Below are 24,785 nucleotides of genomic sequence, written 5' to 3'. Positions count from 1 at the left end.
TCCTTTGTTAAAAGATGTGTTTGTTTGAGTTCATCCTTTGTTGAGTTCATCCTTTGTTAAAAGATGTGTTTGTTTGAGTTCATCCTTTGTTGAGTTCATCCTTTGTTAAAAGATGAGTTTGTTTGAGTTTAGAATGAAGATGCTTACAGTGGAATTTTGCTTTTACTGATCTTCCCACACATCTTTAATCCTTCCTGTTTTGTTTTCCCTCCATGTACTACTTGTTCATCGTCTTCTCAAAACTCAGTCTATTTGACAGGCTGTTGGTTGAGTTTGAAATGTGCTTTAACTGCATAGGGCCAGGCAAATTATAGCAAACCAGGTTTTTTTCCTCATCAGATTTGCTCTAAATCCCTGTCTTTTGAATTAACACCTCTGTGTTTCCCTGCGGTCAGGATGGCTACATTAAGAATGTTTTTTGCTTGTGATTTTGACTGTAGTTTTTGGCATGTATGTGAGTATAAGATCTTTTTCTGAATTTTTTAAGGTTCTTAAGTGGTAGCAGAGATGGAACGGCACGGATTTGGAGATTTGAGCAGTTGGAGTGGAGAAGCATTTTATTGGATATGGCAACCCGAGTCTCAGGGTGAGTGGAGATGGTTTGTAGGAAGTGGGTGCATCATAATCACGTGGTCTTTCTCTCCCTGGTGGTTGACTGCTTTGTCAGGGGATTGGAACCACCTCCTATTACAAAGCAGTGATCTAAATGAGTGGCTTCTTCCTACATATCTGATACGTTGATACATAAATCTCATATATCCCAAAGAATTTATCCTTATATTTATGTTTCTAGGACGCTGCCTGGTCTAGGGTAGCACCGTATCAAAGTTCTTACAAGTTTTTCCACATTTAGTTCTTTGAAAATCCTTATGTTTGCTTTACTTTTAATAATTATAGGGGAAATTAACTCCTCTTCTGTGACTCAAACAGTTTTATTTGGTTTCAAAATAAATTTGATATTCATATTTTTGTGAAATGATCTATGGTAGGGAATGTGGTAGAGAGAATAGATACTAGAAATCTGATAATCCTTGTTCACAAATCGCAACTCTACTGTTATTTAAAAATGCTCTATCTAGATATTCAAAAGCATCTCAGTGTGAGAGTGAACGCTGTCAATCCTTGACTGGTTGAAATAATGAAGGTTAATTCATTATTAAGAGGATAATTTGAAATCACATTTACCTGTGAACAATTATTTTATTAAGCAAAATAGGAATATCAGTGTAAAAACTATAAATCAAAAATTTTTGCTGAGGCTGGAAACTGCTGTTTTCTTACTGCCGTGGAGAGTGCTCTGCCTTTAATTCCTTCCAGTGGTGGAAATCATTCTTTTCTCATTTAAAGTTTTACATCTTTCCAATCTTGTGAAGTAGTAGAGTTTTCTGTATATAAGAACTCATGGGGGGACGCCTGGGTGGCTCAGTAGGTTAACTCTCTGCCTTCAGCTCAGGTCATGATCCTTGGGGTCCTGGGATTGAGCCCCGCATGGGGAAATCCCTGCTCAGTGGGGAGCCCTCTCCCTCTGCCTGCTGGTTCCCCTGCTTGTGTGCTCTCTCCCTCTTTCTGGCAAATAAATAAAAATCTAAAAAAAAAAAAAAAAAAAAAAAAAAAAAAAAAAGAATCAGTGGGTATATTTGTTTTAGTGTTCTCATCTTGAGGGATCAACTTGATGAAGTAAAATAATGTCTATTTCTTCAAGGTTACTAACAGGTGATGCCTTTTAGTTTAAAATGAAGCATGGAGTCTTAGCCTTTACTCCCCATTTTGTCTCTTCTGTTAAACTTTTTTTTTTTTTTTAAGATTTTATTTATTTGACAGTGAGCGAGGGAACACAAGCCAGGGAAGTGGGAGAGGGAGAAGCAGGCTTCACGCCGAGTAGGCAGCCCGATGCGGAGCTCTATTCCAGGATCCTGGGATCGTGACCTGAGGTGAAGGCAGCTGCTTAACTGACAGAGCCACCCAGGCACCCCTCTTCTGTTAAACTTTTACCTGACCAGTGCTTCCATTACGCTTATATGGATAGGTGTTACATGGCACTTATTCTATATTCTTAACAGCTGTTTTCTTTAATTAAAATTTTTTTTTTTTTTTAAAGATTTTATTTATTTATTTGTCAGAGAGAGAGAGAGAGAGAGAGCGCGAGAGTGAGCACAAGCAGATAGAGTGGCAGGCAGAGGCAGAGGGAGAAGCAGGCTCCCTGCTGAGCAAGGAGCCCGATGTGGGACTCGATCCCAGGACGCTGGGATCATGACCTGAGCCGAAGGCAGCGGCTTAACCCACTGAGCCACCCAGGCGTCCCTTAAAATATATGTTTATTATATATTACAATCTCTTAGGATATATTCTCTGATTTCAAAAGCAGTTGGGCTTTGCCTTTTCTCTGTGTATTACTGACTACTATATTTTACAGAGAAACTTTGCACTTCATGTTCATAAAAGCTGCAAAATATTGTAGACATTTGTATCCAAGGCCATTCTTGCCAAGAGATCCCATAGTATCACTCTGTACAGGAGTGTGAAGAGATGAGTACAGTTTTATTTAAAGTTCAAAAGATTGACTGTGTGTCAGTTTACTTTTCTAGACACGGGGGGATGTGAGGGTGCATTAACTTCTTTCTGTCTTCCTAAAATTTTTTGTCATCTTCCCTGGAGAGAGAAAGAACAAAATTATTGTTGTTAGGGCTTGGGGTCAAGGGAAGGGAATAATAGAAAAGGGGTAGAGAGAAAAAAAACTTCACTCTTATGAACAGTGGTGATGTCCTAACATAGGCCTTTATTCAAACCGAACTTTTTAAAAAAAAAAAGATTTTATTTATTAATAAATAAATAAATAATAAGTTAAATTAATTAATTAAACTAATTAAATTAGAGAGAGCATACATAAGCAGGGGGAGGGACAGAGTGGGAGGGTGAGAGAAACTTAAGCAGACTCCATGCCCAGTGTTTTATATGTGGTTCACTCTCAGAACTCCGAGCTCATGACCTGAGCTGAAATCAACAGTCACATGCTTAACCAGTGGAGGTACCTGGGCACCCCTGAAGTGTTTGTTTGTTTCAAAAATTTTACTTGTTAGCGGGAGAAGAGTGCATGTGCACAAGCAGGGGGAGTGGCAGGCAGAGGGAGAAGCAGGCTCCTTGCTGAGCAGGGAGCCTGATGTGGGACTGGATCCCAGGACCCTGGGATTATGACCTGAGCCAAAGGTAGACGCTTAACCAGCTGAGCCACCCGTGCGTGCCAGCCCCTGAATTGTTTTTATTACTGTTGTTTTTAAAGATTTTATTTATCTGTTTTGTCAGAGAGAATATAAGCAGGGGGAGTGGCAGGCAGAGGGAAAAGTAGGCTCCAGGGAGCCTGATGTGGGACTGGATCCCAGGATCCTCGGATCATGACCTGAGCTGAAGGCAGACACTTAACCATCTGAGCCACCCAGGCGTCCCCCCCAAACTGCTTCTATAATTATCCCCTTCCCGTCCCAGTATTTGCCGAAATCTGTTTAGAGATAATCTGTTATGGGTCAGATACATAATCATGTATGGACATGAACTGCATTACTTCAGTTATTTTTGTGTTGATTGTACTTTTCAAATGAATTTGAATTGCTTATGTTTTTCTTAGGGACTTATCTTTGGAAGAGGAAAGGTTTATGAAACCCAAAGTAACAATGATCGCTTGGAATCAGAATGATAGCATTGTTGTCACAGCTGTGAATGATCATGTCCTTAAAGTGTGGAATTCTTACACAGGACAACTGCTTCATAATTTGTTGGTAGGTTGTTTTCATATAATAAAACAAATCAAGATTTTTTTTGAACTATAATTTGATTTTTGAAACTATAATAATGTATTAGCTATGTTTCATCCACTGATTTATCAAATGATTAGAAATTTGTAGGTATACTAATGTTCAGTCACTGTCATTAATACATTTTGAAAGCCCTTGTACACTGTGACAATACGGCTTTTTAACTTTTTAAAACTTAATAACTTGCAAACCCTCCTTAACTCTTACGACTCTTATGACTTTGTTGAATAAAGGGACATGCTGATGAAGTATTTGTTTTGGAGACACATCCCTTTGATTCCAGAATTATGTTATCGGCAGGACATGATGGCAGCATATTTATATGGGATATTACAAAGGGCACCAAGATGAAACATTATTTTAATATGGTAAGTGAAGTGTAACTTCATGTATGCTTACGTTGGTTTCAAGTATTTGGATTATGAAGTTAAGCCAGAAACCGATCTGCATGCTTTGGCAGTTTATATTCCTAGAAATCAGGATACTGAAAGCCTGATAAATATCTGACAGCCATATTTCTATACGCTCATAAAATTCTGGGTGTAACTGAGTCACAAGAGGGAAGGAGTTTCAAAAGTCACTTATTTAGCCCCCTGTATATGTGTGAATGTGTTTGAATTTGCTTAAATTGGTAAAATTATGGTAATTACACACATTTTCACTAAATTTATTAAAATATTTGATAATAAAACATTCAGTAAAGTCATCTAGGGAATCAGAAACATCATTTTGTTTTTCCAGCTTTTTTTCTTTTTGCATATGTAATATTCTAAAACCAAATTAGGATCCTGGTGCATATTTTTAGAATTTCTCATATATAACCACAAAGCTAGTTACAAAATCAGCAAATTTAATGTTGATAAAGTAGCATTATATAAACAGCTTTATATTCAAATTTTGTCAGTTCTGGTAATGTCTTTTTAGTTATATTTGGCCCTTGGAGCAGTATTTAATTCAGGATTATGCTATGTTAAGTAGCTGTATATTTCTAGGTTTCTTTAATCTTCAGCAATCCTTTTTTTCCCCTATTTCTCACCTTTTAACTTTTTTGATGAGTGCAGACAAATAATGTTAGAGAATATCTGTGTTTTGTGTACAGAACATCATGATTTGATTCTGTTACACCTTTTTTGGTGGTGATTATTTTTTATAACTTTGTTTTTGGAGAGAGACTTGTGAGTGTGTGAGTGGGATGGAGAGGTGAAGGGGGAGAGAGAGAATCCCAGGCGGGCTGTACACCCAGTGCAGAGCTGTACACGGGGCTGGATCTCAGGACCCTGAGATCATGATCTGAACTGCAATCAAGAGTCAGACACTTAACTGACTGAACCACCCAGGGTGTCCTGGTGGTGGTAATTTTAAATATTTGGTAAAGTGGCATTTGCCAGGTTTCCCCCACAATAAAATAGTTGTTTTTCCTCTTTGTAACTGTTTTTTTTTCCCCTCTTTGTAACTGTTAAGTCAATTTTTTCGGGAGGTATTTTGAGACTCTGTAAATACCCTATTCCTCATTAAACTTTAACTCAAAAACATTAGCATCCATTGAAGGTTTTTAGTGGTATCATTCTTTCCATAGTTATTAGTTGGCATTCTCACACAGTTTTGTAATCTCTTTTTCATCTTATGTACAGAATGTTTTCCAAAATCTTACATAAATTTTTAAGAATTTGCAGTTACATTTTTGAGTGTCAATTCAGCCTTTCTCAGAAGGTTACAACCTGGTTAACTTACAGTTGTTACTGTGTCAGTGGTTTCTGAAGTATGCACAGCAGGACCACTTTGAATGTCCAGGTACACGGCTGTTCGTGTAGATCTGTAATTATTTCCCAGGATAAATACTGAGGGAGTTATTGTATAAAAGGATTTCTGTGTTGTCCAGACTGATGTTTGATATACATATGAGATGTTTTATAAAATTACTGTACAGTTTATACTGAGTTCCAGTTCAAAGAGTAATTCATTTTGGAGCCAGTCTAGTTGCAGGGTATAGATGAGTGGTTCTTAGACCTTTTTGTTGAAGGCCATCTGAGTCCATGTGTTCCATGATTTCTTTTTTAACCTTAAAATTTTTATTTCAGTGTGCTTATTTTGGACACTACTTGACAAACATTTTAAAATGCAGTATTCTATTTATTACCATAAAATGCACTGACAACTCAAATAACATGGCTGAATTGCACATGTGTAACTAGGCATCAAATTAGTGGAAAAAAGTCTTTTTCAGCAAGTTTTTTGTGGTCTTAAAATTTATAGGTATCTCCATTTTCTTAATTATCCTTTAGAATTTTTTTTTTTAATTTAAGATTTTATTTATTTATTTGACAGACAGAGATCACAAGTAGAGAGGCAGGCAGAGAGAGAGAGGGAAGCAGGCTCCCTGCTGAGCAGAGAGCCCGATGCGGGACTCGATCCCAGGACCCTGAGATCATGGCCTGAGCCGAAGGCAGCGGCTCAACCCACTGAGCCACCCAGGCGCCCTCCTTTAGAATTCTTTAAGAACATTATGTCCTGAATTTAACTTACCAAAACAGAAAACTGCATTAATTTGGGCTTTAAGCATAATACAAGCTGAACAATTTCTGAGGCAAAGAAGTCTCAAGTAGGCAATAGTGTTCTTACTTCCAGTGAGACATGTAAACTTCGCTGTGTATACTGGGTTCTTCCTTTCCTTCTTTTATTTTTTAAAAAAAGATTATTTATTTTTAAAGCGCACACATGTGCATGCAAGCCGGTTGGGGTCGGAGGGCAGAGGGAGAGGGAGATATCTCAAGCAGACTCCCCATTGAGTGCGGAGCCTGATGCAGGGCTCAGTCTTACCACCCTTAGATCATGACCTGAGCTGAAATCAAGACTCAGATGCTCAGCCATCTGAGTGAGCCAGGCTGCCCTGAATTGAGTTCTTAACTTTACTGCTCAGCTGAGAGGCTCCCAGTTTTCTGTTAGAGAGATTACATAGGGTTATAAATTACTGACATTACAGTATTTTGTTAAATACATCGTAATTTTCAGTGTGATGTCGAGTTCTGTAAGCACAGTTGCAGGTTGCATTTTGTCAGAAATCATTGTGGAGGACTCTTCAAACTACACATAGAAACCCAAGTCGGACTTGCTCTGTGAGAGCCTACTCAGGAAAATTTCCTTCTCTCTAGGTTCTTTAGCAACACTTCTGGTGCACTTAGGTCCACGTACGTGTATGACAGCAGAGGAGCTGCCAGCATCTTTGACTTACCAGCCAATGGTCTGGGCCCCGCCTTTGCTTTCCTTGGAGTGGAGGTTCCCCCGGGGTGCCAAGTGGTGCCGGGCCATGGGGCGGGCTGTGGTGGAGACGGCACCTCAAAGGACTGTGTGGTGGATCTGTGTTCCTATGTTTTAACAAAAAAAAATTGGAAGAAAGATATGTATAGCACTTATTCCTTTTTATGTTGTTAGAGAATACAGGTTTATATACGTGCTGTGTGTGCACGTAATAGGGAAGTGCCTTCAATATCCTAGTAACTTAATTTCTAAGTTTGTTAGTTGGTAGCCGCTTATGTGTGACGTGCTGCTTTTCAAGCAGATGTTTGGGCGTGGAGTGAGTTTGTCTGGGCAGTGAGTGAGGGAGGATTCATTTTCCGGCATTGATCAAACTTTCCCTAAAGTTTAGTTTTTGCACAGTTACAGGCTCAGACAACAAATAGGCATAGCTTTAAGCTGTTAATGAAACAGCTCACTTAACTATACATTGGTAGTGCTAAATTCACATAATTTCAGTTTAAGAGCAAGAATAAAGCTGAAGAGCAGTCTGGGCAAGGCAGCTCTCGTGACGTGATTGGCGCGTCCTTCCTGAGTCTGCCGTGGTTTGCGGTAAGGTAGGTGCAGGCACTGCTGCGCACCGTGTGACTTGGCAGCATTCCACTTTGCACAGTGGTCAGTCCTCTTTGTGGAAAGTTTAAATTCTGGAAAAGTACTGACTTTAGTTCATGAATACCACACTTCATTGATCTATAATCATTTACCTTGTGGGGTGTTAGTCAATAGCCTTTTGCTATACATTAAAACAGAAGTTTATGAAATTGCTTGTCATTCACTTCTAAGAAATGAAGAAAGCCTTCACTTTCGATTGGCTTATGACCTTTCGTTCTGTGGTTCTGAGAACCCATTCTTAGACTGCCTTTCAAGGTTTTTTTCTAGTCTAGTGGTATCTGAAATGAATTTTATTTTCTGAAAATATTATGTGCATAATGCAAAAGTTGTTTTTAAATATTTTCTTTCAGAAGTGATACATTTGGGGACACCTAGGTGCCTCAGTGAGTTAAGTGTCTGACTCTTGATCTCAGCTCAAGTCTCAACTCATTGAAAAAAAAAAAAGTAATGTTTATATTGACATGAAAACAGTTGATAAAGCAAAAGCACTCATGTAGAATTGGTTTTAAGTTTCCTTCCTTTTCCTAGATTGAAGGACAAGGACATGGAGCGGTCTTTGACTGTAAGTTTTCACAGGACGGACAGCATTTTGCCTGCACAGATTCTCACGGACACCTTCTGATATTTGGTTTTGGATGCAGCAAGCCATATGAAAAGGTCTTTTTTATTTTTTGTAGCATTTTAACCACTTTTAAAAAATTTTAATTCCAGTGTAATTAACAGTGTTATATTAGCTTCATAGTGATTCAGCAATTCTGTGTATTACTCGGTGCTCATCAAGATAAGTGTACTCGTAATCTCATTCATCCGTTTCACCCACCTCCCTGCCCGCCTCCCCTCTGGTAACCATCTGTTGTCTCTCCTAGGAGTGTGTTTTTTGCTTTGTCTGGAAAAGGTCATTCTTAGTACTTTTCTATAGTAGTAAAATCAGTAGTTATGAAGGATGTTTTAAAAATAGGTGTACTGATTTGGTTTTCACTGTTTTTTCAAATTATAAGTAACTTTAATATTTGTATTCTTTAACATGTACAAACCTCAAAATGTCAATCTGTAAACAACTTTTTTTCAGATTCCTGATCAGATGTTCTTCCATACTGACTATCGGCCACTGATTAGAGATTCTAATAATTACGTCTTAGATGAGCAAACTCAGCAGGCTCCTCACCTTATGCCTCCACCATTCTTGGTAGATGTAGATGGAAATCCTCACCCGACTAAGTATCAGAGATTAGTACCAGGTCGAGAAAATTCTGCGGATGAACATTTGGTTCCACAGCTAGGCTATGTGGCAACAAGTAAGTGAAAAAAAATTTTTTCTTTCACTTTTTATTTGAAAAATGTAAAAAAATAATACATAGAACTCACATACTTTAAGACTTACCAGACGTTAATAGTTTGCGGTGTTTATCATTCTCTCTCTAGATACATATAATTGTTTTTAACCATTTGAGTGATAAGTTCTCGACTGCATGTTCATTTATCCCTAAATACTTCATATGTGTTTTCTAAGAAAAAGGTATTCTCTTATGTAACCATAAGCAGTTACCATCACTTAACACTGATGTAATACTGTTGCTAAGTCTATGGTCTGTGATCAAATTTTGTCTGTTACTCTGTGCCTGTTAAGACTTTTATTGTTCTTCCCTGATGGGAATCTCAGTTGGGGACTGCACCTTAAATTTAGTTATCCTTGGTGAAGTTCAGGTTGTGCTTTTTTAAAAATTTTATTTATTTATTTTTACATAATCTCTACACCTAGTGTGGGGCTCAAAGTCATGACCCCAAGGTGAAGAATCATGTGCTCTTTTGACTGAGCCAGCGAGGCACACCCCCAGGTTGTACAGTTTTTGATAGAATACAGTATAAATGATGATGTAGCCTTCCTGGAGCATCAGGTCAGAGTGCTGAGGATTGTGCTTTGTCCAAATATTGGTGATGTTGTCTTTGCAAACTTGGTTAGGGTGCCTGCTAAGTTTTCCAGTACAAAGTTATTTTTCTCTTTGTAATTGATAAGAAATTTGTGGGGAGATACGATGTAAATAACCTGTTCCTTACCAAACTTTACCTTTAAGTTTTAGGATCCATTGATGATTTTTGCCTGAATCAGTTCTAAAGGTTGCAAAATGGTTGTTTTCCAACTCTATCATCATTCCATATGCATTTTATTAGTCTTCCTTTTATATGTTTATGTAGTTCAGATTTAGGGATTGTTATATAAGGGGTTATAATCCATAATGGTCATTATTTGTTGCTCATACTAGTTTTAGATTTGAGTGTGAGAGTCTCTTCAGGCTGACTGTTCCCTTTCCTGAGGCCCTTGAACACTTTTTCCTTTCTGGCACAAGATGTTTGAGTCCCATCTTGCACTTGGTCTGTCCTAGTCAAGGGCAGAGTTTTTGTTTTGTTTTGTTTTGTATTTGTTCCTAGCAGTGTAGTGTTTCTTCATACAGACGTTATTAAGCAAAGAAAAAAAAAAGCTTGTTTTGTTTGGATGAGGTTTGTTTTACTAAAAGTTAATCACCAGTTATCACTATATGTTTACTGTTTCAAGTGTTTAATTTTTTTTTTAGTGTAATTGAAGTATAGCTTACATATAATAAAATTCATGAATTTTAACTGTACAAGTCACATGAGTTAGGCAGCTGTTAAACAATCACAGAACCACCACCACAGTCAAGGTATAGAATGTTTTCAGTGCCCTCAAAAGTTCTATTGGGCCTTTTAAAGCAAAATTAATTAATTTTTTATTTTGATTTACACTCAATTATTAACATACAATGTATTAGTTTCAGAGGTAGAAGCCAGTGATTCATCAGTCATATATATATACAACACCCAGTGCTCTTTACCTCACAAGCCCTCTTTAATGCCCATCACCCAGTCACCTCATCCCCCTACTCCCCCGCCCCCTCCAGCAGCCCTCAGTTTGTTTCCTATGGTTAAGAGTCCCTTATGGTTTGTCTTCCTCTCTGATTTTGTCTTGTTTTATCCTTTCCCCTCTTCCCCTGTGACCCTCTGTTTTGTTTCTCAGATTCCAAATGTGCGTGACATCATAGGATAATTATCTTTCTCTGGCTTATTTTGCTTAGCATAATACCCTCTAGTTCCATCCATGTTGTTGCAAATGGCAAGATTTCAATTTTTTTGATGGCCGAGTAATATTCCATCATGTGTGTGTACACACACACACACACACACACACACACACACACACACCCCCGCATCTCCTTTATCCATTCATCTGTTGATGGACATCTGGGCTTTTTCCATAGTTTGGCTGTTGTGGACATTGCTGCTGTGAACGTTGGGGTGCAGGTTCTGCTGGGCCTTTTTGGAATCTTCTCTGGTCACTTGTAATGACTATTCTGTTTTGTCACTTTTATTTTGTCTCTTTGAGGAATATGGTATAAATGGAATTGTACAATACTAAATCTTTTGTGTCTGGCTTCTTAGCATGGTGCTTTGGAGATTCATTTTTGTTGTTGCACAAATCAGTTGTTTTTTTTTTTTTTCCTGTTTGTTGTTAGTGAACTATGGTATGTGTATACTCTTATTTATTCATTCATTAACAGTTGAAGGACAGTTGGCTTTTTCCCACTCTGATACATCATTCCTTATAATAACCCCAAACTACCATGTGGGTTTATCTTATGTCCTTCTTTGGTTCTATTAGTTTTTGCTTTATGTATTTTAAAGTTTTGTTTTTTTTTTTTTAAGATTTTTTTTTTTTAATTTGACAGACAGAGATCACAAGTAGAGAGGCAGAGAGAGAGGAGGAAGCAGGCTTCCCGCTGAGCAGAGAGCCTGATGTGGGGCTCCATCCCAGGGTCCTAGGATTGAGCCCTGGGTCAGGCTTTCTGCTCAGCGTGGAGCCTGCTTCCCCTCCCTCTCTCTGCCTGCCTCTCTGCCTACTTGTGATCTCTGTCAAACAAATAAATAAAATTTAAAAAAAAAAGATTTTGTCTATTTGTTTGCTAGATAGTACAAGTAGGCAGAACAGCAGACAGAGGGAGAGGGAGAAGCAGGCTGTCCACTGAGCAGGGAGCCTGAGGCAGGGCTTGATCCCAGGACCCTGGGATCATGACCTGAGCCAAAGGCAGCCGCTTAACCAACTCAGCCACCCAGACACCACTTAAGGTTCTGTTTTTAGGTGCAGACACATTTCAGATTGTCCTCTGAGTGAATTCTTTTATCATTATGAATTGTTCCTCTTTTTCCTTGGTATTATTTTTTTCTTTTGAAGACTTTTTCTTTATTTTGTATTAATATGCCAGTCCACCCAGTTTTGATGAGTATTGTCTTGGTGTATCTTTTCAGTTTCTGTAACCAATTTGTGTCTTCATATTAAAACAAATTTCATGTAGGCACCAATCCAGTCTGACAACCTATCTGTTAATTGGAAAATGTAGACCATTTACATTTGATAAAATTATTAGTATCGTCAGGGTTAATTCTCTACCATTTTGCTCTTTTTTTCTCTTTATCCTTTTCTGTCCTTTTTTTTTTCCTGCCTTGTTTGAAATTGATTACCTTTTAGTATTTCATATTATCTCTTCTAATGTCTTCTGTTTGTCTTACTTATTTCTAGTGGTTATTTCTAACAGTAGGACAGGAATTGTCAGTGTGTGGGTTTGCAGATCTGTGGTTTTATCCATGACCTTTTTTATGGAGTCTTTAAGGTCATAACTATTTTTGTAATAATATGGAAATATTATTTACTTTTTTAAAAGTGTTGACAATTGCACTGATGTTAAAGAAGCTTCTGAAACTTCTGGCACCACACCACTAACAGTCATTGCATTCTACATTGACTTAAACACATATTTTTAACTGTTCTGAGTTTAGAATTGGAAGTATGCATTAAACAATTCTGCTGTATATTCCAAAGTTTATCTGTTCTGGCTAGTGGGAACATGGACTATTTCCGCTTCTGTGAGAGCACTGTAAATTTTTTGGGAAACTGCCTTTTCATGTTTTTTCCCCTTAGTATGGTGGGGTTTTACCCAGTGTGTGCACATACCATTATTTAGTCAAAGTATCAACTCAACTTTTGTGTGTATCTCTTTTGAGATTTCTGTGCAATTCAGTCTTCTCTGATGTTCAGTCCTGCATTTTATTTATTTATTTATTTAAGATTTTATTTATTGATTTGGCAGAGAAAGACACAGTGAGAGAAGGAACACAAGCAGGGGGGAGTGGGTGAGGGAAGAGCAGGCTTTCCACTGAGCAGGGAGCCCGAGTCTCGACCCTAGGACCCTGGGATCACGCAGGGATGGGGAGGACTAGAGGTCTCCTTTTTTCTGTTTTCCCTTTGGTTCCATTTGTGGTCTTAGGAATCTTTTTCTATTCCCAGTTCTAATTAAAACCTCCTTAACATTTTAGATTAGGGCTCCACTTTTTGCTTTCTTAGCTCATTTTTTGAAAATTTAAAAAAAAAATTGTGATTTTAAGATAGGTTAGGACATTTAGCTCTTGTAAGTTCTTCACTGATTGCCATGGTAAAATGGAGATGTTATCCATGAGATATAAGGGAATTTAACTCAGATAGTAGGATGCAAATATTTTTTCCCTGAAATTAGTACATGACATTTTTTAGTTTCTGTATGTTACTGTGGAGGCTAGATTATATTTTGCATTCTTTTTGCTAATACCCTATCAATTTCAGTCTGTTAGGGTTCTCCTTGTAAGTTGCTGGGGGTGTGGTCTGTATTCTATGTTATGTTCAAAGAAGATGCATTTTATATGGGAGGCTATGTCAGGAATTGTTTACATGAAAAAGTTAGCATTTAGATAACTTTCCAGACCTCACAACCATCTAACACTTTTTTTTAAAAAATTTTTTTAATTTATTTTCAACGTAACAGTATTCATTGTTTTTGCACCACACCCAGTGCTCCATGCAGTCCAAACCCTCTCTAATACCCACCACCTGGTTCCCCCAACCTCCCACCCCACATCTAACACTTTTTATCCGCTAACGTTGACCGAACCTGTTACTTCAAAAATGAAGAAGCAAAGGCACTTTTAAAAAAATCTGATTTTGTACTTTGGGTACTGGCTAGGCTAAAAGCATACCTAAGAAACAGAGTAACTTAAGTTTAATGGGAGAGGTACGTGTGGGTACCTCCCTCAAGACCCTTGGAGGTTGGTTGAAGAGTATTACACTTTTGTTTATTTCTTAAGAGAGTAGAGGAGAAATACCACTGCTTTTCTCTACATCAGAAATCATACATTGTTGCTCTGGTCTTGTCAGAGACTTCGAGAAATAAGAGTTTAATGAAATATATTTTAGGTGAGGCAAGGGGAGTGTTAGTGTGAAACAGCAAAATAAAGCTTCCACTGAAACTCTCACATGTTCCCATGTGCTCACTTCAGGGGTTTCAGAGGCTCTTGAGGTTTTTGTGGTGGTTGGTATATAGGAAGGGTTTTGTTTGCTTTGAATCTTTTCTCTGATCCAATTATTTATGAATATATAGGATATTTTTTATTGCTTATTCATTATTTTTTTAAAGATTTTTATTTATTTGAGAGTACATGCTCACTCATGAGCTGAGGGAAGAGGGAGAAGCAGGCTCTGTGCTGAGCTGGCAGCCTGATGTGGAGCTTGATCCCAGGACCCCGGGATCAGGACCTGAGTTGAAGGCAGCTGCTCAACCAGCTGAGCCACTCAAGCACCCCAGTCATTTATGTTTTTTTAAAGAAGTTTGATCATTGCTAATATAATTTTAATTTTAGTCTACTGAAGGTTTGTTTTCCTGTTCATGTTTATTATAATTTTGTGTTACGGCTGTGATTGTACAGGTGATGGAGAGGTAATTGAACAGATTATAAGCCTGCAAACCAATGATAATGGTGAACGGAGCCCAGAGTCCAGTGTTCTTGATGGAATGATTAGACAGTTGCAGCAGCAGCAGGATCAGAGAATGGGGGCAGATCAGGATGCTCTTCCAAGTGGACTTCCAACTGGAGAAGAAACGCCCCGAAGAGGTAAGATGTATGAGAAGTGTTTTGTCTTAATATGTTGAAATCAAAGAGTAAATGAAGTCATTTTCAGGTACATGAGGTGTGAAAAATTCTAAGTGTATTTTTCTAACTTTAGTAGCCTTAAGGTAACTTCAGTAGGCGTGAAGTTGATGTACTGGCAAATGGACATTTGATTTTCAAGTACTTTGAAAGGCTATTAAAACTTTTTTGCTCTAAAATAAGAGTATTTACAAAATTATATTAAATGAGTAAAGGAATTTTTTTTTTAAAGGATACAATTCTAGGTTTCCCTTTAAACGCTTTTAATTAAAAAAAAAAAAAAATTAGTTGCATAGAGCATGATACGTTTCTTATGGAACCAGAAGGCTTGAAGTGAGTTTTCAGGGTGAGGTTCTTTGCAAATGGAAACTTGATGGGGAAAGTAAGTGCCTGTGGAAGATGAGGGAAGCCTCAAGTGCCACAGAGGTCATCCCTGCCATGTCATACTGTGCAGGGTACTTGGCCACGAATTTCAGTATCTTTCCTTGACAGTGTTTCCACGTGTCTACAGAAAAGAAAAAGCAAATTCTCCCAACAGAGAGGTTAAGTATTTTGGGCAGGAATACTGCAAGTTGACGCTGTGTTCTTCTCTGCCCTTTTTTTCCACCTTGACAATATATTCTAGCAATCAGTCCATATTCATTCGCAGCACTTCCTCATCCTTTTTTATGGCTTCATAGTACTCTAGTGTGTGGAATAACTGTTCTTTGTAATTAATCTGTTTGTGACGATTTGAGTTATTTCTCACACTTGGTATTTACAAGTGATATAAATAACCTGTTTCTTCACATTGTTGGAGAATAATACTATAACTTGAGCAGTTAAATTTAGAATTTATTGTTGGTTCTTAATTCAAAACGTGTTTCTTAAATATCAGTATATTTTAATACAGATATTTGGATTAATAGGGGCCTTTAAGGGGTCCTGAGTGTGCTCAGTTGGTTAAGCGTCCCAACTCTTGATATCAGCTCAGGTCTTGGTCTCAGGGTTGTGAGTTCAAGCCCCACGTTGGGCTCCATACTGGATATGGAGCCTACTTAAAAAAAATAGAGTCATATAATGTTCTCTACAGTAGATGAAGTGTGGTGCAGTGCAAGTTGGTTCCCATTTGATTGGTAGACAGAATGCTGTACCTAGAAGGACGCGGGATTTGTGTTCAGTCATGTGGGTTTTGCCCAGGCCCAGGAGAGCTGGCAGAGTTGGAGTAGAATTTTATAGCCTCCTGCAGACAAGGATATAGCCCCAGTTTCTCTGTTGCATTAATAGCAGAAGCCCCTTCTTCCGGTATTTTAAGAGAACAGGCACTTTATCTGTGACACCTGACACCACGTTGGTCTCCATTCTTCATCCTGCTGACCTCCACTCACGAGGGGTTGCCCTGTCTCCTCTGCCCACCTGATCAGCTCTGCACAAGCTGGGGGCTCACTGCTGTCTGCATTATCCTGTCCTCCACTCTCTCAGCTCCAGTTCACGTGCTGCCAGCTTTCCCCACTCTGCCTTTTGTGAAGTTTTAATATCCACTCTGGCAGCTTACCTGCCCGAGTGGCTCAGATTATCTCTTAAAGTCACAAGTGATGTTAGTGTTTGAGCTCTTGTTATAAAGCTGCTACAGTTTTTTTTTTTTTTTTTTTTAAAGATTTTATTTATTTATTTGACAGAGAGAGAGATCACAAGTAGGCAGAGAGGCAGTCAGAGGAGGAAGCAGGCTCACAGCTGAGCAGAGAGCCCGATGTGGGGCTCGATCCCAGGACCCTGAGATCATGACCCGAGCTGAAGGCAGAGGTTTAACCCACTGAGCCACCCAGGCGCCCCATAAAGCTGCTACAGTTTGAGGAGACTGTGCTGCAATGCTAAATTTTCCAATAAGATGTGTTTTTAGTGTACAGTTTTGAAGAAGGCAGAGCCTTTAGGATGGCAAATACGGCATGATAGTAGGAAATACCATAAAAGATTTCAGGAAGTCTAGTAAAAATGGAAGTTGAAGTTAATGTTTGTTCTGTATTCTGTATTTTGATCTCAGTTACATTGTGATTCTTTTTCCAAAGTTTTCGGATTTGTGTTTTTGGTTTGTATGTTATTCGGAGGACTGTATGTATATACCTGTTTTGTGTAAAATACATACTAGATTGAAATTTGTTTTAGAATCAGTTTTGACAATTTTCCTGCAGGTTTTAGAAGACTGAGCTTAGACATCCAGTCCCCTCCAAATATTGGTCTGCGTCGTAGCGGACAAGTTGAAGGTGTTCGTCAGATGCATCAGAACGCTCCTCGCAGTCAGATTGCTACAGAACGTGACCTGCAGGCTTGGAAGCGAAGAGTGGTTGTACCAGAGGTACCACTAGGCATATTTAGGTTTGTTTTAGGATATCTATTAATATTGTTTCTTTCTACAAAAATATATCTATATGGTTATTTACAGGTTTTTGTACTGCATTAGTGGTATAAATAATCATATAAATATATTTTAGTAATGGATTGGAATCTATTTTAATTGTGGTAGGAAAATGTTGAAATTGTTTTCTAAGTTTTTACTGTGGTAGATTTTTTCTTAACCATTCCTGTTTCATCTTTACAAATACCTACTTTTATCCATTCAGTGTTATTTTGAAATAAATACCAGGCATATATTTTTGTTTATAACTACGTCTCTGTAATTCTAAAAGATAAGGAATTGTCTTCAGCTACCGCAGGGCCATTATCATACCTTTATAAAATAATACATCAGTAGAACCAAATGTCCAGTCAGCGTTTAAATTTCCAGTTGTTTGATGTCATGTTTTCAGTTTTTTGCAAGACTGTTTCTTCAGTGGTGTAATTTGGTCAAAAGACACGTATCTGTATACTCTTTCTGTGATGACGGCAGGCGTTGGTGCTCACCGGCTAGGTTCCTTAACTCACTGGGGCCATAAAACAGTGATGACTCAACTCTGTTGAGTCTTTATTTGTTACAGTGGGTACATCTAAAAAAGAAATTTACCCAAATGTACTGTTCGATTACCTAGTGGGAAAGTTTGTATAAAAAAGACATGATATATGCTTATTTTGCTTTATTTACCTTCAAACTGAAGATTTACTCCCTTCTACCCCCAGGAACGACCAATTTGTGCTTGTGTTCTTCACTGTATAAATCACACCTCTGTGATTTCGCTCATTTCTGATATCCTTTTATTAAGTTTTTCTATCTCTGGCCAGGAGGAGTCTCCTCAGGGTGCCTCTTGAGTCCTTCTGAATGATGATAATACCCTTCTGTAGCGCCCTTGCTGTCAGGCCTGGCAAGGTGTTATAGATTCATCATGTAAATTTCTCATCCTGGATGTGGAATCATTCTTGAAGTAGCCTAATTTTTTTATAGTGGGAAATAATTTTATAATTATAGTCTGGGCAGTAGGGTCTTTTTTTGCTATTAAGGTGTGACCTGCTGATTTTTTTGAGTTGATGAAACAGAGGTAGCAAATGTTCCTTTTCACCGATAATCTGAAATGTTCAGTATTCTCTTATGTCTCGTAATAACTAATACTTAGAAGATAGTTTTGTAAAGGTATGTGCTTCATGTGTTTAGGCAGAAGAGTTTCAGTGATTGGTGGAGGAATGTAGTACTTACATATTGTATGGTGAATAAGAATGTTTACAAATATACAGTAAAATAATGAAAAGCAAAATCTAGAATTGGGATGAGAAATACAGAAAATCACTATCATGTATGTACTATGCTCTAATTAAGCCTTAAAATTGAGTCTGAGTTGCGTAGTCATCAGAACCAAAAGTGTCATTTTGGGATATTTTTTGTTGTCATAAACAAGGGAAGCAGACAGGTACCAGGAGTGAAAGGCCTGAAGACTAATTCCTTAAACAGGCATATATTTATTCTCTTAACATTGAAGACTGGAGATAGTTTTAGGATGGAACTATGGTTCCCTGCTTAATCAGGGACTCAGGCTGTTTCTGATCTCCATCTTATAGTATGGCTTCCAGGCTTAAAGTCACCTCAAAGTCCAAGATAGCTGGACTGTATACAGTAGCCATCACATATCTGCATTTGTGATGGTGGTGGAGATGTAGGCCAGAATAAAGAAGAAAGACAGAGGCAAAAAGGACTTTCCTTGTTGAGGGACTTCATTTAAGCAGCCTTAATAGTTGCACATCTCATTTTTCTGTTCATAACTCATTGACAAGAATGTTGTCATATGGACATACTTAGCTACAGAGGAGGCTAGGCGATAGTTTGTATGTAGAGCAACAAAGAGCCGTGATAAAAACAGATTGTTTCAAAGGAAGAAAGGGAGAATGGAGTTTTTGCATCAACTAGCTGTCTGCTATAATGAAATTTTCCAAAGGAAGAGTGCAGCTTATTGTAGTACTGTGTTCTAAAACACACGTGAGATTTTGTAAAGGAGATGCTGAGTGATGGAGTAATGGTCAGTGCTCTTGATAGCAGTCCTTCCAGCGGGAGCAATGAGAATTTTACATAACTTCACTTAGGGTGGCATTTGATGAGGATCAAAAAAAGTTTTTTTTCCCAACTATAAAAGTAGTATGTGTCCGTTGTGAAAAATTTAGGTAATAGGTGAAAGCATAAGACAATTAATGGCCCCGGTGTGCAGAATGATGAACGCATAGTATTGCTTCGTAGTAGACACGGTTCTGGTTGGAGCTGAATCTCAGGCACGTAATTTGTCTTAATTCAGTAATAGTAGAAACTCTTTTCATTCTTTTCATGCTAATTCTGTCCATCCTGTCATCTTTATCTTTTTTCTTAATGGACCATCTACTTTAACCATGGAATTGCACAGAATTGAAGATGATACTCAGGAAGGCCTAGAATGTTCCTTTGCTTTATTATTGATTGAGAATGAAGTGTATGTAGTATTTCATTTTCAAAACAAAGGGAAGCATACAGTTATGGGGTAGAATTCCATTTGGCTGTGAGTGAAAAACCGTATGTAGTTCTTAAGTACACATGAAATTGGTGAAACAGACAGCTTGTGAAGGACTGAGTCTGATTTAGAGTTGCCGTATAGATAGAGTGTTGCTCTGCTGTATACTGAGCGTGGGCTGCATATGTACCCTGAGGAAAATGCAATTTCTGTAGAAATCAGTTTTTACCTTAGGGCATTTGTGCATATTCTCTTTCGGAGCATTTGCTTACATCTTGGAGCATGGCCAATATTCCAGTTGTGAAACTGGCCCAAGTGGGGTTTTAAATTGAACACAAACCCGAAGCTGTATGTTTTCAACAATGTTCAAATTAGAGAAAAAGGACTTTGATTTTTTAAATTTTTTTTAATTTAATTTTTTTTAAGGATTTTTAAATTTATTTTATTTGACAGATAGAGGTCACAAGTAGGCAGAGAGGCAGGCAGAGAGAGAGGGAGGAGGAAGCAGGCTTCCCGCTGAGCAGAGAGCCCGATGTGGGGCTCCATCCCAGGACCCTGGGATCATGACCTGAGCCGAAGGCAGAGGCTTTAACCCACTGAGCCACCCAGGCGCCCCGAAAAAGGACTTTTAGTCACTTGAATTCTCTAACCATAGAAAAGGAAAATGAACTTCGGTACCTTTCTCATGGTGGAAGGTTCCTTGCTTTGAAATCGGTCACAGAATAATCTTCTGTATCATATGAGTTGAGAGAAGTGATTAGAAGTGCTAGTAACAGTGCTATTCTGATTTTCTACAAATTATAAAATATGCAGTTTGAATAAATTTGGAGGAGGATTCTGCTTTTATTTCTTTAGAGAAAGGAATTGCAACCTTGGAAAATTCATACGGAGATTTTGAGTAGCTAACAGTGAAAGATCCTGTATGAGTTGGCTGTATTGGGTCAATGAAAATATAAATAATTATTTCTGTCTTAAACATGAAACGTAGTGGGTACCTGGGTGGCTCAGTCCCTTAAGCATCTACCTTCTGCTCAGGTCATAATATCAGGGTCCTGGGATCGAGGCACACATCAGGCTCCCTTGTGCTCGCGCTTGTGCTCGCTCTCTCTCTGTCAAATAAATAAAATCTTAAAAAAAAAAAAAAAAAAAAGGAACATAGGACCTCCTAACTACCTCTGAGATTATATTTATATTAAATTTCCAACATAAAGTATAGCTTGATTTTTTTTTTATAACTTTAGAAATTTTCTGTATTAATTTCAAGAGTATATAACCTTATGATGACCAAAATCATAATGATTAATTTTTTCCTCTTTATATCGTTTATTTTATCAGTTCACTAACCAATATACTGGATACTTGTATTTGTAGGAAATTGGAAGATTTCAGAATAGAGAAAGGTGAAGAGGAAAGAAATCTTTATATAATAGGAAGAAAAAGGAAGACTCTCCAGCTCACACAAAAGGTAACTTAAATTCTGTTTTCTTACGAATAACTAGAGATAAAACTGAATTTATACTTTTTTGGGGGGGGGATCAGTGAGAATATTAGTAACTTTTGCCTGAGGTAGAATATTTCTTGTTCAAGGTCTTCTGTTCGGGATTTTAAAATAGTAGACATGTGGGACGCCTGGGTGGCTCAGTTGGTTAAGCAGCTGCCTTCGGCTCGGGTCATGATCCCAGCGTCCTGGGATCGAGTCCCACATCAGGCTCCTTGCTTGGCGGGGAGCCTGCTTCTCCCTCTGTCTCTGCCTGCCATTCTGTCTGCCTGTGCTTGCTCTCTCTCCCCCTCTCTCTCTGACAAAAAAAAAAAAAAAAAAAAAAAAAAGACATGAGGTTGTACAGCTGTTAGGAAAGAGTACAACTGTTAGGACCGATTTAAAAATAGTAGACATAAGGTTGTACAGCTGTTAGGAAAGGAGAAATGAGGGAAGGAAGTTGCCTAACATTCCTGAAGGATTCTAGGAACTACTCTTTGATAATCACTCTAGTTGTGAGCTAGAATGTTACAGGCTCGTTGCAAACATTTCAAGTCCATTCCCACTCACTGACTTCTACAGCTAGCCAGCTACTTGACTTCTAAAACTGCTGGTTAGCTTTATCTCTTTCTGAAGTTTATCCAGATGATAAACTAAAAAAAAAAAAATCTTAGATGTTAACAGTGGTTTGTGACCCTTCAAAGCGCTCATCCTGCTGGAGAAAATCTCATTCTTTAATATTTAGTTTCTCTTTTGATGTTCATGAACATCACATGAGCAGCATTAACATTGATTCATGGTAGATGCACAGTGTTTGCGAGATCAGTGCTACAGAACTTTGTTGGAAAGTGGTTGTGTTTTTGGGACTTGCTCTCAGTTCACCACTCAGTCTTGAGGGTACGTCATGACAGATGGCCTGTGCAGGCCTGGCTGCCATGACCTGCCTTGTCGTTTCAGCTTGATCCTTGATAATTTTGTATGACTTAGCTTTGAGAATGAAGTAAAAATAGTTTTTGTCTTTAACTTGAAAGTGATTTAACTATGTTGAGTATTGAAAAGAAAAAGTGTTGACTGAATGAGTATCTTTGGCCTGAGTTAGTATGTTTTCTCATGAAAAAAATTTGAAAGTTCACTAAAATCATTTTAAAGAAACTAATAAATTTTTTCGGTTCTACTTTTGCTGGAAGAATAAATTTTGGAAAATTTTTAAAAATTTGATTACATTGCTGTTCCATATGTATTTATAATTTTCTAATTTGGTTATATTGATATAGTCTGTGCAATTAAATTATATTAAAATTTAAGAAATAGTTATGTTAAATGTGAAGTGCTTTAAAATTTTCAATTTAATCTCTAATTCAAAAATTATGATTCTTAATGCTGTATTGAGTAAAAAGTCTAAGCTTTATAACTTAACCATCTTACGCACTAAGCCTGCTTAGATACAGTGTGTAAACACTGACCATATAGATCTGTGACATTACATTTTGTTGGGGAGCAAATTAGGAAAAAGTTCAGAGTTTCCTGTAGGGGGTACAATGTTGCAAAAATGTCAAGAAACACTATGTGGAATCCTACAGTATGCAGTCTTTTTTATCTGGGTTGGTCATTTGGCTAGATGAAATTTAGCTGTATAGTGGTGAGTAGGTGAAGTCCTGTTTTCATTGCTGTATAGTATTCCTTTGAGGACTATGCTGGTTATTATTTAGTCTGTTCTTGAAGGACATTTGGGTTGTTTTCATGTTTGACTATCAGTCATAATTCTTCTTTCAACATTTTGTATATATCTCTTGGTATCTGTGTATTTCTTTTAAGTATATGCCTTGGAGTGAAATTTTTGGATTATAGGATATGTGTATCTTCCATTTGGTATTTTATGCCCTGTGGGATTTCAGAGGGAATGCGCTTCTACCTGTAGTGAGGTATGTGTGAAAATTTCATTATGTTTGTACATTTCTCTTTTTCTACTTGTTTTTCTTTATGTGGTTTGCCGCTCTATTATTTGGTACATACACCTTTAGAATTTCCTTTTTCCCTACTGAATTGAACCTTTTCTCATTGTGAATTTTCACCCCTTATTTCTAGTAATGCTTTATTCTCCAGATTCTTCATACAGCTCTGCTAGCTTTCCTTTGGCTAGTGCTTGCATAGCATATGTTTCCCTTCTCGTGACATTGAGTTACATGTGTATTAAACTTACACTGCTTGATTCTCTTCCGTTAGGCTCCTGCTTTTCTGAACTTTTTTTCTGACCTCTGTTTCACTTTTGTTAGTTCTGTTTAGCTGTGTGTAATCTGGTGTTAAACCCATTGTGTTCTTAGTTTTAGTTATTGTTTTTCTCAGTTCAGAATTTTTACACAGTCCCTTGTTAGAGCTTCCAGTTTTCTGCTAAAGTTCTCATTATTTTAATTTCTTGTAAATCAGCCATGCTTACTTTAAAAATCCATGTCTGATAATTTCATTATTTTAATATCTTGTTCCCCTGTTTCCATTGCTTGTTGATTTTTTTTTCTCATATTTCACCATCACATTTTCTTTGTTATCTGTGGTTTGACTGAATGTTAAATGTTAGAGATTATTTGAAGTCTAGGATATTTCTTCCCCTAGAGAAGATTTACGTTTGCTTTTGGTAAACTGCTAGGGCCACTGTCAAGCCTCTATTGCCTTAATCCAAGCAAGGATGGGGCTGTAGTTCCTTTGGGTTACTATTCTAATGTGGTTTACTGATAGGGCTAGGCAGTACCCTTTGATCGAATAGCCAAAGCCTGGAGTGTTCTCCCACACATAGAAGGCTCTCAATTGCAATTTTTTGTGAGCCTTATTTAATTAGTTTAGTCTGTCAGTGTTTTGCCTACCTTTCGACCCTTCAGCTTTCTCTTCCAGAGTGAAATTCTAGGGTTTTCTTTTGTTGCTTGCACTCTCTTTTCCATCTTGAGCCTACAGTTCTTTGTAGGGTTATTAGGTAGATTCCCTCAAACTTCTTATTAAGGAAATATATTTTGGGGGCGCCTGGATGGCTCAGTCATTAAGCTTCTGCTTTCAGGTCAGGTCATGATCCTGGGGTCCTGGGATCAGGCCCCGCATTGGGCTCCTTGCTCAGCAGGAAGTCTGCTTCTCCCTCTCCTGCTCCCCCTACTTGTGTTCCCTCTCTCACTGTCTCTCTCTCTATCAGATAAATAAATAAAATCTTAAAAAAAAAAAAATCATGCCAGTGATGTATTGGAATGATAAGACACCAGTCATTATCACACAGAAGGCACTAATGTGAAAACTAATTTATCAGTCAAGTAAAATGGGTTTTGAGTGATTTCTCATACAACTTGGGTGTTCGAGGAACAGCAGGCTCCCTCCACCCTTTAAAAAAATGCAGTCTATTTTATTTGGATGATTTTTTAAAGATTATTTATTTATTTTGTTTTGACAAAATATGACATTTCAAAAATTCAAGCAGAGCTGAAAAGTACTGAAAATAAATCCTCTGAAAATTTAAAATCTGGAAATAAGCAGGGTTAATATTTGAGGATTATTTCAGATATTTCTCTATACTTGTGTTCCTTAATGTTGGTGACAGCATGATAATATTCGAATATATATTTTCACTTCTAAGATATGTATTTTAAGAGATATCCATTTTGGGTTCTTGTTATATTCTTAATGGCAAACCATGTCTTCTAAGTAAAAATGCCAAGTTTAATTTAACTC

General features: G+C 37.7%; 1 protein-coding gene across 3 annotated transcripts in view; it reads left to right on the top strand.

The window, feature by feature from the left end:
* LOC111155637 (bromodomain and WD repeat domain containing 1) overlaps window positions 1-24,785 on the top strand; it is a 124,235-nt gene that overhangs the window by 41,889 nt on the left and 57,561 nt on the right. For all 3 annotated transcript variants that reach the window (XM_022515908.1, XM_022515910.1, XM_022515909.1), the window contains exons 13-20: window positions 488-586; window positions 3,620-3,770; window positions 4,040-4,174; window positions 8,238-8,366; window positions 8,779-9,004; window positions 14,511-14,696; window positions 16,901-17,084; window positions 20,978-21,071. In XM_022515908.1, coding sequence (XP_022371616.1) covers window positions 488-586; window positions 3,620-3,770; window positions 4,040-4,174; window positions 8,238-8,366; window positions 8,779-9,004; window positions 14,511-14,696; window positions 16,901-17,084; window positions 20,978-21,071 — 1,204 coding nt within the window. The remainder of the gene's footprint in view (window positions 1-487; window positions 587-3,619; window positions 3,771-4,039; window positions 4,175-8,237; window positions 8,367-8,778; window positions 9,005-14,510; window positions 14,697-16,900; window positions 17,085-20,977; window positions 21,072-24,785) is intronic.

Source organism: Enhydra lutris, unplaced genomic scaffold (genome assembly GCF_002288905.1).
Source record: "Enhydra lutris kenyoni isolate GAN:26980312 unplaced genomic scaffold, ASM228890v2 scaffoldscaffold43, whole genome shotgun sequence".
Classification (NCBI taxonomy): Eukaryota; Metazoa; Chordata; class Mammalia; order Carnivora; family Mustelidae; genus Enhydra; species Enhydra lutris.
Note: the sequence above shows the minus strand (reverse complement) of the source record. Positions and strands in the feature narration are given on the sequence as shown.